Raw genomic sequence first — 18,941 nt, forward strand, 5'->3', positions numbered from 1 at the left:
ATTTTATTTTGTAACGATATGTATCATATTCTGCATTTAATAAGAAAAAAAACAACAACAAAATGATGAAAATCTGTTTGGTAGTCATTTTACAACAGCTTTTTCTCCCAAAAAGCTTACAAATATGCGAAAAAACAGCGTGGCACTTTATGCATACGCCTTCGGAAAATACCCGTGGCACTCAAAGGGGTTTAAGCTTTACCCCAATGTTAAAATTGGACCTTCGTAAAGAGCAATGTGCAGCTGACTACCATACCGTCCTAGTGTCACTATGTTCAGAAGAAAACTATCCTTGAACCTGGTACAGTATGCCCGTTCTTTTCTATTCCTATAGAAATTCGCAAGATTACAACTTGGTTTTGTACCCTCTTTAGTCTCTAAGATTTTTGTCAAAAACATTAATAAATTTAATGGAGTTGAGTTATTTTTTAAATAAAAAATCTTCAACAAGATTTTTGCTTATATATAATTACAGGAATGTTGAACTGTTCGAGGTACACTTCCATAATGTGGGAGTGACATATCCATGAGTCAGTTCTGATGGCATTTCTACAGCTCTGAGATCTTTTTATATCAAGTGGCAGGCTTTTGCAAATTTGGATTTTCACATAGAACTGTTTTCTACTTTTATCAGAATGGCATGGTGTGCTGGAAGTAGTTAGGTTGCTGTCTGAGTAATTGTGGGAGTGAACGTTAGCTCTTACCTGCTAGTACAGAGTAAACGTGTAATGCTACCAATGATAAAAAAGTTAAAAAAACAAGTCTTTCCATGACATATGGCACTGTTAATGTTCTTATTGTATTGAAAGTTACAATCTTATTAAAATTTCTTAAAATATCTTGAGATCTTGCATTTCAACCTATAAATGAAATTAAAGTCTCTCTCGTGTCTAAAAACTTTCGTAAGGAAAACGTACAAATCATACAGTATGTACAACGAAAAATTGGGAGTGAACGAGCAGACTCATCGTCCAAATGGAGCACTTGAAAAAATTACACACTGATATTTATATCTGCCCCTAAGACTTCCTTAGTCAACAATATCACAATATAAATCATGCTACCTTTACATATAAGTCTCCATTACTAACAGGTTTTTAGAATATCATAGCACAACAAACTTACCTATGAGCAAGTGTATACTGTGTGTTTGTAGAAGTAGTTGAGAAAGTCAGTTTTCTCTGTCTTATTAATGGAGGCCAGCATGTTCTCTGGGTTCGATCAGTATTCTCAGGATACCCATCAGCTGTACCGCCCTGCCCAACTCTGGGTCCGTGTCACAGATCATTTTGTTCGATAATTACATTCAGTAGTATTAGCTCCTAAAAAATATTATTCATGTTATACTAAATACTGGTCCTTTGTTAGGTAAATTATCCACCATTACTCAATATTTTTTCTGTACAATATCAGTTTTATAAATGATTTCATTTAACCCTTATAACGTCAGTATATCTTTTCACGACTTCCAGCAAACGGCACAACATTAAAAAAAAAAAATTTTAATGTGTAAAGTTCATTTTTATTTTTACTTTCTATAATTATGGTAAGTATAAAAAAGTAAAAATTTTAAAATTATCTTGTACGTACATATATTTATGGGACATTGAATTGTAGATATAAATAAAGTAAAAATAAAAGGCACACAACATTTTATTAGCTAAACTATAAACATTACCAGACAATTATATAAATATAATTAAAATAAATTATATTTATAATAAATTATATATAATAAAATTAAAAAATAAATAAAAACCATATAAACAGAAAAACACGACGAAGGAAACCGACTCAGCGATGGTTAGACACGCACTACCTGAAGCCAAACTGCAAACAAAAGCGCGCGCGCTGTACGGCGTCTGTGCCGTGTGGCGGGGAGAGTGTCTAGACACCGCGTCTATTGTTTCAAACAATGTAACGCGACAGCTATATTTTGACGCTTGACATAGGTCATAACCCACACACACATGGTTCACGCATACCATTAGTGACATTGATCGGATTTAAAAGGAACTTAAATTTTGCTATAGACGCAGTTTTTGTGTCGATGCGCCGTACCGCGTCTTTGCTGTTTGGAGATAGTTTGTCCTATGCGCCATTACGGCGTCTGTGACGCTATAAGGGTTAATAACTTAATCAGAAATTCATCCACCTTAGAGTTCAGTGCACATAATGATAAAGCCCTCTTACGGGATAATTGAGTGCAACAGCATACAAGTCAACAGTCAATTGAAATTAGGCTGCTTTGCTTACCAATTCTGTAAAACTGAACTGAAAAAGAAACCAAAAGTATTGGTTAAGAGAGTTTCCTCTAGAATGAACAAATAATAAAAAAACGGCCCAACCCTTTTTCTTGATTTGACACCATTTTTGCTTCTGACATGATGATTGCCATTTAATATTGGCCTCTGGTCAGTTTTCAGTGTTGGTTGTTCATTACAAATATACTGCTATGACCTGTATTCTTTAGTTCGGTTTCAATAATTAATGTTTTGTTGTAATTCCTGACTTGTGTTTACAATGCTTCTGGTATGATCTTAATCTATATAGTAGATAAGTGTTAGGTTAGTTACATCTACCTGAAGAAGAAATCAGATTGTAAAACTTGAAACAATATTACTGAATTCTTGTATAACTGAATGTTCAGGAAAATACTCCCTGGAATAAGTTGATATATTTGAACAAAATATAATTTAAACCTATTTCATTATGTATGATCAATGGTTAATAAAGACTCTTTGACTCGTTACCAGCAGCTTTATTCGTGTTATCCTATACTAAAATTGTTTTGCAGTGTCTTCACTGATTATACAATATTGTTTTGGAGTAAACCCTGTTACTTAATATTGTTAGTGTCAACATCCGTACTTTTATACAAACATTTCAAAAATGATTGAAGAATGCTAACACACCTTGATCGATGATAACTGTTATAAAATTGAATTGTTATAAAACTTACAAATTAATTGGTATCTTTTTAAAATTTGTATAAGCAATGTAAAACAGCTGATGTCAAAAGACAAAATGTTTGGCGCTCACAGCTCGTGCAAGTGTACCTTTAAAGTAGTTGTGCACGCTTATGCCTTGACGGAAACTAGTACTGTTGGAATTGCAATAAAATTCTCCAAATAGTTTGTGTCTAGTACATTTTTTATAACTATACTGGTTTTTTTTGTTATTTAACTTTTAAAAATGTTCAACAAACACCATTTTGTTAATATTACAGAAAATAACACATTTTTTTAAATTTTTTCCCTTACCTATTAAAACCTATTTGTCAAATTTGGTTTCTTTATCTTTACTAGTTTTAGAGATAATAATTTGTTAACAAAAAATACAAAACGGCGGCTAGCAGCTAAACAAAGTTAAAATTGGAAAAAATGTATTCTTTATTTTTTAGCTTAGAATCACACACAGAATTTTAAAATTCAAAGATAGCCCAACCTTTTTGATACATTCTGTATAAATATATCCCTTAATATTCTTTTTGTTACCAGATGTAAATGAATTGAAGATCATGTTATATGTAGATGAAAAGGTTATTAAATAACAGACTTATACTATAGCTAACTAAAATAATATTTTCTAGATGTTTACATGCTAATTTTATAACTTTCCAATGGATCGGACATTGGTTGTGAAAGGGTCAAAATACTTAATTTTAACAGTAATTACTGTCTTAAGACCCTAACAATATGCATAAACGACAGTGGTAAAGAATGAGTTTTCAAAGTTAGATGTAAAAAAAAGAGATAATGTTCTAGACTAAAGACTTCATCATTACTGCCATGAATATTAAGGTAAATGTTATTAAGGCAGAATACCATGTGATTTTAGGTTAATTAAACTATATTTTTAAATGCCAAAAATCAATTAGTCAGCAGTTTTATAAACTTTCCTATTATCCATTTTCCTTCTCCAGTTTTATTTTGATAACATGTGAAATGTAAAAATAAATAATTAGTCCCATGTACTCACTCCTTTTGTAACAGTATTTTCTTTGCAACATATTAGGTTCTAAAATGTTGTAAAATATGATTATTACGATAAAAATAGTATTCCCAACAACCTTGAACCAAATTCCAATGAAAGAAATTTATGAATTACTGATGGAAAACTGCTAAAATAATCACAACAAACTCGCTTGAAACCTTAGAAAGCACTACTTATCTATCAGAAAAATATTAGTCTACAAATAGAAAGTAACAGAATTTGTGTTCAATAATATAAAATGCCACAGTAAAAAGTTTTAAAGATGATATTCATCTAAAAATGTGTGCAGTGTTACCTCATCAGAGCTGGAGGTTTGCTGTAGCGTGTATTCCCGCACCACTGATGGAGAGAACTCTACGATGTATGTCAAGATGTCTATTGATGCAGTCTTTGTTGGAATATCCTCAGAGGACAGGGTGATTTCCAGTGCAGGTAAAATTCCCAAAGAAGACAGTGTCTGAAAAATATATTAATTATCTATTATTTACATTGCCCTTTTGTGTATATCCAACAGTTTGAGATCAGATTTGGATTATTGTGTTCGCTTAATACAGACCTTTTAAATTTTATGTAAATTTTTTTTGGTCAGAAGTTCAGCACTATCAGTCCCTTGTGAAGATTCTCATTAATCGTATTTGCACTTATTGTAGAATGACATAGATGCCTGGGGCTAAAAGTGTTAACCAGCTAAATTTTAACATGCCATAACTTCTAAATAAATAAAGATATAGTAAAACAAATTTCACATTTGTATTCCTGAGAATGGAGTAATTTAAAACAATGTGCTACATTTTCCCCCTTCCAATTTGAAAAAACTACAAAACCAAATCCAAGAAGGTGTATTTTAACCTAGCCTACATTGTTTTAACTTCTAAAGCTTGCAACCCCGCATAACAAACACTTCATACTAGGCGTCATTATGATTCTCTGCACCACTTGACTTTAAAGGGATCTTTAACTTTTGTCACATCTTGTATAAATTCCTTTTTACTTAAAAAAAAAAATACATACAAAAGTATGAAGAGTATTTTAGGCTTAGTATATTTGAAAAAAGAATTTTGATTCCCTAGCCATGATAAAAAATATTAAGAAATAAACATACAAGTATTGCTATGAAGAATATATTTATACAAGTACACACACCACAAGGTAAATGAAAAATTACTCAGTTTACCGCAGAGCAACTGATATGAGTTGATGCTTGAACATTAAAAATATGAACTGCAAAATAAAATAGTTTTAAAAGTACGACAATTTAGTTCTATACATACATAGAGTATGAAAAAAGAGTCCACCAATAGACTCAGCAGACTCGGGGCAATTGTCAAATTTAAATATAGAAAATAAAAATGAAAGTAAAACCATTTTTGAAACTACGATAATTCTAACTTTGGTTATATATATATATATATATATATATATATATATATATATATATATATATATATATATATACCATTTTTCATATGAAGTTTTATTGTTCTTATGACCAAAACGTTTTTCAGTGTTTGTCGAATCTTGTCAATAAATTCTCTAATGTGTAATTCAATAATCACTAGTTATTTCGAGAATTTAATTTTTAAAGTATGTATTAAAAAAAGTTATGAAATAATTTTAGGTGATTATTGTTAAAAATAATTACAATCTCCTTAATCAGGACACATTATCTAAAGAAACAGTTTACTAGACACTTAACAAAACAAACCTTATAAAATGTTTCTTTTCCTTGTGGCTGGAGATTTTGTGAGAAGTTACAGTATTCTTTTAAAAACAATACCAGGTCTCTTCTTTTAGAATCTAGCGTCGACTCATCTGTTAATTGGCTGAATAAATCACTTAAAAACTTTTCGTCTTCCTGTAAGCAAGAAAAGTTTCTTTAAGCAACAGAGCAAATGGTAAGAAATCTATCACAAAATTATTATTCTGGAGCTAAGATACCATGTGACAAGATACTTTGCAGGTTAAATAAATATTATAGAGCAAGTGAACAAAGTGATGACAAGAAAAGACAATGCCATAATACAAAACATTACTAAGTGAAAAAACAAAATGGCACTTGTAATGTAATACTAATAATTACAGTATATCATATGAATAAATGCAACTTATGTATTTATGATCATAAAGTAAAGATGTATCCTGATTCAAAGTGGATTTGATAATGCTCTAGTCTGTGAGGACCTATGTCATAGAACTTTGAAATTTGCTGCCACCTGCAAAATGTTCAAGTTGCACACTATTTAGCGGCAAACAAAATGGGAATGAACGCTCTACCAACCTTTCTTTATTCCTGGACCAAAATATTATATTTTCATTCAAAAACTTGAGAACTACCCAAACAGCTAACTTTTTTCTCCTCACTTGGCAATTTTTAATTTGAGAACGGTTGTTTTAATAAGTTGAAATTTGGTATATAACTTTATGACCCAAAAACCGTTATAGAAAAAAATTATTTTTACAAAAGCTTTATTTTTTAAAACAACTGCTTTTTAAAACTGTGGACAAGTTAGTCAAAGAAGTGAAATCAGTACACCAATAATTGTGATCATTTTAGCTCAGTCATTGTAAATTCAATACAATTTGCCAGGACGTTTGAGGGCATCAATTACAATCTATCTTTGGTTGAGACGTGCCTTTTTATAGCTCACATTAGTTCGCTTCGAAAATGATGACAACAGATGAATTTATTTGTACACAGCCTTTCCATGATAACAGAATTTAGTTTTTAAGTGGTAACATTTACATTATGGTAATCATTATTTCTGTATATTTATTATAATTATTTTAAAAAATTGATTGTGTTTTAAAAACCCATAGTTTTACGGATGGCGACAATCACAGGAATTTTGATCCTCTAGAAGAAACATTTTTCACCATTCTATTTACTTTTGTTATTGATAGTATAATTTGTTTTTTATTAATTTATGACGCAAATTCTGTACTTAAAGTTCATGAATAAAGCATGCTGACTTCTGACTTCTGTGACAAAAATAATTGAAAAGATTGAATTTTACACTGGAAGTGAAATGAATCAGTCAAAACAGGTTACTGCTCACATATAACATTGTATAAAAACAATAGAGGGCCACTGTTTTTAGTGCTTGTTTGTTGCTGGTTCCATTGCAAATCTTTGTAGGTAGAGATTTATTGTAAAATACAATGTCACAACTAAATAATTTAAATTAGTTAATTATATTAACAAACAGACAAATATATTGCAAAATAAGACCTGTTACACAATATATGTATATACTTACTTGAATTAAATTTACAATCTCAACTTTGTTAAAAAATATGAAACTGGACAGTGTTGATAGCATATTATCCTCAAAGACGGAAGGGGTGGGCAGAACAACATCTTGAATGTACTGGACTCTGTAAGTTTGGTGTATCTTGGCCAACAGTTTCGGGGTTGCTCATTGGTATTACCTCTTTGAACCTGGAAGTTCATATTGTTTGATTAAACATTTCAGAAGAATCTAAACAATCTATATGTGTAAACTTTTCTTTTTATCTATATATAAAAAAATAACCAGAATTAATTTTAAAAGTAACTATAACATGCTTAACCATTTGACTGGTCAGCAAGAGTGCCCTAAAAAGTGAGTTAAGTGATTTGGGTTTACTACAGTAGATGTGTTATGAAAAACACTCAATTAAACGTTCTTGAAGTTTTTTGTATTTATACAGAAATTAATCTAATTATACATAGAAGTTATTATATTTACAAAATATGAGAATAAAATTAAATACTCATCATTTTCTCATAAACAAACTAAGGTACAGGTTAGTTACAAGTTAGTAACAGTACACAAGTCTCCTCATAAATCTTTGATGGTATAAAAATTGCTAAAACAGTTGGATACACAAAGCAGAATGGCGCAATCCCGGCACATCGTGTCACAGTGCCGCTGCTCGTCGACGATGGTCTATCTGCACATGTGGCATTCTCTCTTCGGCTTGTCCTTCTTATGTGTAGCAGGGATGGTGGCAGGAAAATGCTGAGCAGTAAGTCTCAGGAGAGTATCTTGTCTTTCTCGGACCATTCTACATCGTCAGTAATTACACAAACAGCCACGTTTATTTACTCACAATAAACACAACAAAAAGTTTACAATCAAGGCAACCGGTAACGTAAAAGTGAGGTTACAATCTGTATTCACTACACAAACAGAAAATGAATCAGCTGATTACTTGGAACAACTGATTGAATACCGTCATATGACCTGAATACCGTCGATTGGATCTGAAATGAATAAATAAAAAAAACAACTGCGATCTAGTGGGAACGACGAAAACTACATGAAACTATTTTTTATTTATTCCGCTAGATCGCATTCGTATTCAGATTATTTATCACTAAACATTAATATGAAGACTGTTTAGCATCATAGTTTTTCCCACACGCTATCGGAATTACTGTGGGCAGCACTTAGGGCACTTCCGAATGCATTGCGGGATTACTAATCAAAGGGTCAAATTGAATGCTATTTTTACTTACTTTGAACACGTCTTAAGGTACTGACGGTGTCGCTTTGGTGCTGGTAGACTTGGGTCGTATTCCAGGCAACCCACAACATCAAATATTGTGTCATCTGTAACCATATACAGAGTTACAACTCATTATATGAGAGTTACTTATTTCATTGCTGATCAATGCTTAATTAAGTAACCAAAAGACAGTATTAAGTAATTTTGAAATTACATGAAGACATGGACAAATAATTACTTGGAATTATTGGAATAACAATCCTTAAGCATAAGTTAAAATAACCAACCATAATTATTATGAAGTGAGAGACTACAGCTGAGTTTAAATTTGACTTTTTGTTTAAATTTTCTGAATAGGGATTTGAACAGATCTATGATTATTATTTGTATTTTGGATGTATGATAAAAAAATAATTTATACTGGAACCTAAAACAAGAATAACTGTTCAGAAATGGCTCAATTCTTTAAATTTAAAATTTTCTAACTTAAATTGTCTTTTTTATAATTTATGATTTGAAAATATCCATCATGACTTCAAATCCATATGGAATGCCTACAGAAATTCTTCTTATAACTGCAGAATATATTAACTTTGCAGAGCATGTTAATGTATATATATATATATATATATATATATATATATATATATATTTATTTATTATTATTTATTTATTTATTTAAAATTAGTTAATTAAAAAAAACTAAATTTCAAAATAAAATGTTTAAATCACATAATTTTTAAATATCAAAATTAATATATTATCATAAAAAGGGTTCCAAGTTTTTCAATTACAATTTATGTAAATTGCCTTTAAACTGAACATAACAGTATATCAAATAATGAAGCCAATTTAAAAAGCAGACCAAATACAAAATCTTCAAATTAAAGAAATTCTAATAAATAAAGCTTACTGTTTTCACAAGCCATTACCATACTACTGGTTAGATGTCTAGTTAGTTCGCATAATATTTTAAAAGCAGTAATTTCACAATTAACACATAGAGAATAGGGGCTGTGTACATTACCTCCAAACATCACTTCAAATAACGCATTTTTGTTCAGTAAAAAAATGTTTTTTAAACACTTCATAGAGGTAATGAAGTCCTTCAGCGTTTTCAAGATCCTCGCACATATGAAACAGATTGAGAAGTTTGCGGATGTAGTTTTCATTTTCAATGGCAGCGGCAAGCTTCTCCTTGCGCAGAGGTGAAGACAGACAACTCGCTATGAGCTCACTGATCTCCTCTAGTCTGCTGAGTTCACAAGGTGGCAGTTCAATGGGCGGAGCAGAGTCAGACATGTCATCGAACCTCTCATCCTCCGACTCTTCCACAATATCCTGGGTGATCTCCACTGACGGGTCTTTACCTTGCACCTAAACAAGGACATAGCAATGAGTAAATAATAAATCAATAGATGAGTGATAATATTTCCAGACTATACAAAGTTGATATGATGCAAGTCAAATTTTTAAGTGTCCATAGAGAAGGGGAAGTTGTTAAATTAGAGGTAAATGTTTCTATTTAGTTAGGCTAAGCATTAAATTTAAGACATTCTCTATTTTAAATTGTACTTAAATTTAATACGAGAATAGAATTAAATATACCAAATTTGATTTGATGGTACATTTAATGTCATAGAACATGTCTCCGACAAAAAGAGTAAATTTAAATACATTTCAAATTTAAACTGGCCACATTTCATAATTTTTTTAAATTTTTAAAGCACAATTTTTAAAAATATTCTGCAGTATAGGACACCTATTAGAGCACAAAAGATCTCAGGTCTTAGAGCTATGAGATAAAACCATAAAATACCCAGAGAGAAAGACACATTTTAAATTGAGTACTTCTGCCTCATTTCCCCCCAGTATAATGGTACTTAAATGCTGAACCTTGCTTGAATTAGTACGACCAACAAACAAAGTCTGTCACTACTTGACACCTGAAAACACTACCAGATACCTGTGGATGATTAATATTGGGACATATAAAATAATCAAAAACAATCAAAAAACTTTTAAAATATTTATTTTGGTACAGAAAAAATTTACAAAGTAAAGAGAATAATGGACAGTAACAATGAAAACCTGTCACCAGCCAACAGAAGAGATACTAACTCAGTTAAGACATTATAGAGTTGTGATTAATAAATATTGTCCATTTGTAGTTTTTCATTTATTTCAGTTTTTTGTTTTCATATTTTATATGCTTATTTAAAACAATTTTACCATTATATAATTTTATTCAGAAAAAGATTCAAACAAGATTCTTCAATTATTTTTATTTTTTGTTACGGTAAAAAGCAAAATTTTCAATTCATTATTTAAAATTAGATTCTCTGACGATAAGGCAGTTACATTAATTAATTAATTACATATAAAACATTGTGAAAGGTTGACAAAAATTTAACTGAAATATGAAAGACTAAATGGAAAGATAGCATATACAATCGGTCTGAATATTACTTACTTAACCGTTGTGCCAGGGCCTTTCAGCACATGTACTGACAGTATTCAGCTGTCTGAAGTACAATGTTGTTACTGAAGGTCAGTTCATTTTGAGTGATGGTGAGTCCTGTCAAAGAGCTGCATCGGAGATGATGTCACTGCACTCACAAGTCGGATCTTCCACTAACGCCTTAACCATACACCCTCTTCTTTCAGGTCATTCACATCCCTCCATCTTGCTAAGCAGGCTATCCAAATTCTCCACGATTATTTTATTTCCATAGAGAAAAATATTCCTCGACTCAGGACAGCTTAAAGTTGGCTGTTAACCGTGACTCTGTGTCATCCTTCATCTTTGTGTGTTTAACAACAATGAGAATGTCACAGCGTATGAAAGCAGAACTTGTCAACAGCAGACACTGGAGGCAATATGAACTGAGTTGTTTACTGCCATGTCCACTGCCTGGTGTACACAGGAGTGTGCCACACTAAAGCACAGCACAATACATAAAAATGCTTTTTCATTTCAAAATATAGAAATGAAATAGGAGGTAGCCAAAGAAATATTCAGTACAAACAAATCGGATATGCATTGACGTAACTGATCGTTGATCCTTTGGTCTGCTGCTTCACCCCTTGAGATAGTTTGCAGGAAATGTTAGTGCAATATTAGTGTGACAGATGATGACCTCTATCAGAATAACTTTAACCCTTTGACTAGTAATCCTGAAAAGAATTCGGGAGCGCAGTACGTGCCGCCTGTGGCAATTCCGACAACCGTGCGGAAAGCACTATGGTGCTAAACAGTTTTCACACTAGTGTTTGGTGATGAATAATCTCTCACCTGAATATGAATGCGATGTAGCAAAATAGATAATAAACACTTTCAAGTAGTTTTCGTCATTTCCACTAGATTGCAGTTGCTCTTTTATTTATTTCTTTCAGACCCAATCGACAGTACTCAAGCTATGTGACAGTATTCAATCAGTTAATCAGCTAATTCTATTTCTGTTTTTGTAATGAATACAGGTTGTACCCCTACTTTTATGTTACTGGTTACTGTGATTGTAAACGTTTTGTTGTATTTTGCGTGAGTAAATAAACGTGGCTGTTTGTGTGATTACTGATTACGTAAAATGACACGAGAAAGACTTACAGACAAATTTTTGATAAGATGCTCCCCTGAGACACACAGCTCAGAAATTTTCCCACCATCATACCTGCTACAGATAAGAAGGACAAGCCGAGGAGAGCAAGCCATGTGTATAAATAGACCAGCGTCGGCAAGCAGCGGCACCAGGACACGACATGGATGTGCGTGATTACAACGTTCTCCTTTGTTATGTCTGACTGGTTTCACGGATTTCATACCATCAAAGATTTTTGCAGAGACTTGTACTGTTACACTTGTACCTAACCTGTACCTTAGTACGTTCATGAGATAATACTGAATATTTTATCTTATTCTCATATTTGCACATATAATAGCTTTTGTGCTTAATTGGATTAATTTTTATATAAATACAAAAAAAAGAACTTCAAAAACGTATTCATTGAATGATTTATAACACATCTACTACAGTTTTAAAATGTTCTTCATTCAGTGAAGCATTGTAGTAAATATATCAAGGTATGTATGTATTTTAGCAGATAATAGAACAATAATTGCAATTGTGATTAATGTACAATTAATGTACAAAATCATACAACAATCACCTTCAATAAGAGCGACCCTTCAAGTAGGCCTAGACGCACAATCCCCTGTCACTTTTGAATAGTAATTTTTTTTTAGTTTTGTTTTCATTGATTGTTGTAATAACTTTTAAATTTCAAAATAGATTTAAAAAGTCTGTTCTTTTTTTAATACTGTAATTTATTTTTTCCCTGATAAGAAAAATATACAAAAATAGTGGCTTCCTGACAAGTACCCAAACAACATATGTTTCACAGATCAAACAACATAAATCTCCTATTTATCAATAGTTTGGAACCTATTGAATACAGCCATCTGGTTACATAAAATATTATTGAAATATGAAACATCAAAAATAGCAATGTTGCGGCACTCAAAGGGTTAATTTTTGTGTTTTATGTTTATATATTTGGCTAAAATGTTTTATATGAATCTATTTATTCTTTTTAAATTAATAAAAGAATTAAAAAGTATACAGTTATTTCTTTAAACAAATATTATATGATCTTTTTCTACAAACTAATTCATTTTGGCTACAATAGGCTATCACTTTTTGGCATGATAGTAGGCTATAACAGTGGCACTAAAAATGTTAAAGGTGAGAATACAGTTTGGTGATCTGAAATTTCTCAAGTCCCATTCATAATGTATTGAGCATAGTACACCACTGACAGTAAAAGATGTAGAAATTTATAAAACAGTGCAAAGCTAATTACAGACCATTTACAAAAAGACTCTTCATTAAATTTTTCCATAATATATTTAAAGAAAATGCATTCACAACTAGTTAAAATTACAACACCAAAAAAGTATAACTACAAACTACACTTGACATTTGATTGTTCCGTCACATAAATTTTCATTTTTATCATTTGTAACCAATTCAATGATAAAGGAATTTGTTGTAATAGTTCAAACATAAAATGTACAATTTTCTTGATTTCATTAAGATTTCATTTAATCCACACTTTGTAGGCTTTACATTCCACCTCACTAACATAGGCTAATATTTTGTTAACACAATAAGTCTTTTGAGATGATATCGTAACAAATATCTCTTTCGAGTCTTCTTTAGTGTCTATATTATCTAGTGATCTACATTTAAACAACCACCTTTTGATTTTACCAATATAAACACAAAACACATAAAATATGCCCCAAGTTTTGATTACTTTTTGGTTTATCTAAACATTTTTTTGTCATATAGACATTGTGATTTTCACTGATAATGTGAACTTTTGGATAAGAGATAGAGTTATATTACTACCATAACAGATCTAGCAAAGTAAAAAAGGTCACCAGTAAGAAACAGAGGAAGAAGAGTTGCACATATGTTGAAAATCTAGAATAGAGCATGAAAAGACTTGTTCTATGATGCTAGACAAGAGTTTTAAAAAAAATGCTAAAACTTGCATTAAAATGCCAGTGTTGTACCTCTAATACATTATAAAGATATTTTATTCATTAACTGACCTGACAAATCTTCTCCCAAATTTCATCACAGCCGACTTTTTCTTGAAAACTGAGAGCCAAATCAAAATTGTCCCCTTCAGACCAAACAATGAGTGTATCCTAAAGTAAAACAATAACAACAATCAGATATGCATAAACAGGTTAGAAAAGGATAATATGTGTAAACTTACATGATACAGTTAAAAGGAGAATAATCTTTGCAGAAACTCTACACATTTCTAATAGGTCAAATTAAATTTATACTTAACATAAGTAAATATGTACATAATCAACTAAAATCACTAAAAAAAAAAAGAAAATTTTATTAGTTTTTAAAATATCAATTCAATAAAAGTCATGACAGAGAAAGGTTTTTATATGGCATAACATAGAATACGTTTTCTCAGAAAATTATTTAAACATTTTTCTTTTCTAACATATTTTTCATTGCCAAAATTCAGTATGACATTTAATGTAAAGGAAATATATAATACAACATATAGTAACTTAATTTCAACACAAACTGTTAAGATTGTCAAAAAAGACATTTATTAGTTGTACAAAATTGTATAGTAAAAACTAGATAAGGCCTACTTATGTACCATCTTTCAGCCCAATTAAAATAGGTTTGTTCAGGACATGTTTTGACGTGACTGCATTATCATCAGATGGATTAAAATATAACACATCACATAACATACAAATAAACCAAAACACATGACACTCTCAATAGATATGTTATAATGACACATAAATTGACATGAATTTTTTCCACAGGCCTGTCAATATTTCATTACATTATGTTTATTCCAGTGTTATATTTATTTATGTTTATATTTTGTTATGTGTTATATTTTAATTCACCTGATGATGCCTTCTGGTTATTTAACAAATTCCATACAATGAACAAGCTGATGATGATACAGCTTACTGAAACATGCACTGAACAAACGCATTTTAATTGAGTTGACCAACGGCAGGTAAGTAATTTAGAATTACATATTTCCTACACCAATAGGATTTTAACCATGGATAATTTTGAAAGTAAAATGAACCAATGAGAGCTTGTATGAAATTGTACTTCAAATTCCATCTAATGTTCATTTTTTACAATCTGAACTAACCCATTACATGAAATAAACATAATCTAAATAAATCTAAAAATAGATTAGGTAAGTATTATAAAACTAGATAAAAGCTTTTCCTGTATCCCTTGAGTAATAAACTAGAAATTATAAATATATGGTTTTGTTAACTTTTGATATTCAATGGTTCAAATATTGATGGAATATTCACAATTCATATAGAAAAGATACACCTCGCATATTTATCCATTACTTTAATGCCAGGCATCTTAACCCATTGCTGATCACTGACGAGCTGGGCTCATCACAAACGGCCGGACCTAACGGCATGATGACGAGCTCAGGTCGCAAAAGCGGACTGCTTTTAAGTTTCCCTCCAAATAGTTCTATTAATGTCTGATAGATCAGGCGATCGTTTAGAGTTTTCAAAAGTTTGATAAATATCCTACAGATTGCAGTTGTATGTCGAAGTTGAAAAATCATTCATATGAGTTTACACTCTGCTTTTTAGCACTTCTGATTGGGTGTTTTCCTCAATTGTTATTATAATACTTTTGAGGTTAGTGACACAGAACTAAACGATACAGAAGTACATGTTGGCGGGTTTAGTTTAGACAATGGCCCGGATGTTGTAATCGCTTCGCCCGAGCCGCTTTATTTAGACTGTGATTCAGACATCATCCCTGCCACCCACCCCGGAACCTTGCTCGCGTGTTATCTTTCCTACATCACAGATACCCCAGCAGGCCCATGTTCCATCTGATCGAATACCTTCACAGCTGAATTTTCTAGTATACAATAGCGAGCAATACGATGTGGCGCACCATTGCTGTTCGTTCGGGTCCGCTGATCGTAAATTAATTCGTGCCCGCGTGCCAAAACAGTACGATCCGCAATGGGTTAAGGGAAAAATTAAATACAATTGAGTCACACGTCTGGTTAGGTCGAGGATATTCTGCAAGACAGTAAATCACTGAATATTGACTGTTAAAGAACTAGTGGTTTAGTTTGAGAGTTGTTAATTTCAATTACAAAATATGTAAAAATAAACTAATTTTACTACTTAAACTACATATTTTAATTAATGTAAACAATTCAATGCAATTATTTGACCTGAAAAATTAAATAACTTGACATTCTTGAACTTCAATAGTTCACCAAGTCATTATTATTGTGCTGTTGGGACACTAGTTTTTTATTCTTGACATTGAAAAGTAAACACTTTTATTTCAATATCTTGAATGAGATAGGGATTTGAATTTGAGAGTTATTACAACAAGGAAAACCTCATACTTCTTACAAATTTACCACCTCCTTCTCCTTTTTTAATGATAGAATGTAGCTATAGCTTTAAAACAACAGTAATTGGTTTATTATGTACTCACTTAGTACCAGCTACGAAGATTAGAGATAACGATAGCATTTATTTATATTATAGTACATTTGGAAATTTATTACTATGTCTTATTCCATTTGATTCATTTTACAGTACATGTTTAAATAAAGTAATTTAGTAAGAATTGTACATCGACTAAAACAGAAGTAATATAAATGTTATTTAGGACCAAACAGGACCTTCTTAAAGTCGTATTGTCCGTCTGCGCGGTAACTCTTTATAGAAAGGTCCCAGAATCGTGAAACTTGGAATGGTAATTTCTCTTCATCCAAGAAAGAATAACACTAATTTTGGGATTAAGAGGTAAAAGAGTAGTCTGGCCGCCCATCTGTGCGGTAACTCTTGATAGAATAGTTCTGGTTCCTGTAGGTCCAAGGAAGGACTGTACCAACGTATAGAACCGAAAGATCTACGGGTTGTCCGTCCGTCTGTGTGATACAGTAACTCTTGCATAAAGTTTTTTAGGGTCCTTCAGTACTCCATTGTATTTGTTTATTTACATTTTAAACTTAAAAAAATAGGTTTAACTTTAGTTTTTTAAACTAAAACTAAATAGATAAGATTAAAGATAAAACTTACCTGTTGTTTTTGATAGGCTGTATCAGGCTGAATTTTGGACTCCAACAGAAGGGACCCTGAAATTTAAAACCAATGCTTAAACAACAACTAAATGTAAAATTGTATTATTTAAAATACACAATAATGTTAGACATAAAATTTAGGATATAATGATTTACATACTATACAAAATGATCATAAATGAACATTTTTTACCAATAACAAAAATATTCACATCTCTTCGAAGAAATACATTGTACACAAAATAGTACCTCAGCCTGAAAACTATACACATAATTCATCAAAGATTTGAGGTAAACGGTACCAGTATAAATCATGTTGATAGCTTACCTAACCTCAAATCCCTCAATGCTTTAATTACTGGGTAAGAACAATGCCTATATAAAATATAGCCTTCCCAATAAAGTTTTTTTTTTTCTGCATGATTAAAAGAAACAACAATGACCATTGTGTTTGGCAAACGTACACTAAACTGTTGAATTCCTTAAAATTATCCAATGCTAATAAAGAATTAGGTATTTAAAAAAATACAAAATCAGTCTATTGTTTTTATGTTAGTACTTATGATAAATATTTACATAACTTGACCATACATTATCCTCACTACTCCTGCTCTAAAGCTTATGACTATATGTGTGTATAAATAAATAGATGTCCTGATTAACTGACTGAATGATTCCTGAACGCCCAGCAAAAGCTATGAAAGATAGGGACATGAAATTTGGTATATGGGTTTATCTTGTGGGCTAGAGGTGCAGTAAGGAAGAATTTTTCTCTTCGACCTCAGTACTACTCCGTCCCATTAGTCTCTAAAGTTGTCAAAACTCCCATATGGTATGCATAGCAGCAAACACGTGTTATTGTGAAAGACCCTGTTAAATGTCATCAACTGTTCTATGTAAATATTATAATATGACAACACAATTATATGTTTGGTTAATTTAAGTTCCATTTTAAACTCCTTTACATTTATTGTCTTGAAAGCATTCAGGATCCTTAAAAATAACAATACTTCTAATTTCAACCTTTTGTAATCAATGTTGAGCATGATTGTAAGATAATAAAATTGGAAGTTTTCATAAAAATATACATTTAATTGTAAATTATATCAAATATTAGGTATGCAGTGCTTGAACAGTAGTATAATGCAGATAACCCACCTTAATTGTTTTTAACTGACATAGGCTCTTCAAACCTATAATTAATATAATATAGTATAATATAATAATAATAATAGTAGTAGTAGTTAATATAATATAGTACTTCCTTAACCACAAATTCAACTATGGAACTGGAAATACCTTAGACCGGAAGTAAATTGGACTGAAATATATATTTAAACAACTATTTTTTTCTTTATTAACCCCAGAAAAACAATGTGGATCAAAGCGTAATACTGTATTTTTGAATTTTTTCTAGCCAGTTATGTAACTGAATTGCAGATAATGTTGTATTTTAGTAAAACGATCGATCAGCATCTTATTTTGTAAAACTTTGTGTTTTATATTTGGATGTCTCTGACACATGTTGTTTCTGCAGCATAATCTATGGTTTACAAACAAACACAGTGCGTCCATGGCAGAGCCTTCTAGTGAGTTAGATTGTGTTTGGTCAAAAACTAGATTATATTCTAGTCTCCTTCATTAACTAAAAAAAATAGTAGCTCAGTTAACCAAAACACTAGCCTATAAAATTTAATATTTTGTTGAGTTTTACCAAACCCTTGCACCCTTTTTTACCAAAAAACTTTTCTACATAAACAATGTAGTTTAAAAAACTATACCAAATATCATGAACA

The 18,941-nt window shown here is 31.1% G+C and overlaps 1 protein-coding gene across 1 annotated transcript in view; it reads right to left on the bottom strand.

Annotated features, from left to right (window-relative positions):
* Window positions 1–1,110: 1,110 nt before the first annotated feature.
* The window catches only part of LOC124371210 (serine/threonine-protein phosphatase 4 regulatory subunit 3-like), a 32,135-nt gene continuing 14,304 nt past the window's right edge, over window positions 1,111–18,941 (bottom strand). The window contains 12 exon segments of the mRNA XM_046829541.1: window positions 1,111–1,215; window positions 1,217–1,288; window positions 1,290–1,322; window positions 4,292–4,453; window positions 5,702–5,851; window positions 7,254–7,400; window positions 7,402–7,435; window positions 8,498–8,591; window positions 9,515–9,566; window positions 9,568–9,864; window positions 14,105–14,203; window positions 17,144–17,199. Coding sequence (XP_046685497.1) covers window positions 1,126–1,215; window positions 1,217–1,288; window positions 1,290–1,322; window positions 4,292–4,453; window positions 5,702–5,851; window positions 7,254–7,400; window positions 7,402–7,435; window positions 8,498–8,591; window positions 9,515–9,566; window positions 9,568–9,864; window positions 14,105–14,203; window positions 17,144–17,199 — 1,286 coding nt within the window. The 3' untranslated portion in view covers window positions 1,111–1,125.

This window comes from Homalodisca vitripennis, unplaced genomic scaffold, assembly GCF_021130785.1.
Source record: "Homalodisca vitripennis isolate AUS2020 unplaced genomic scaffold, UT_GWSS_2.1 ScUCBcl_1120;HRSCAF=4345, whole genome shotgun sequence".
NCBI classification, from domain to species: domain Eukaryota; kingdom Metazoa; phylum Arthropoda; class Insecta; order Hemiptera; family Cicadellidae; genus Homalodisca; species Homalodisca vitripennis.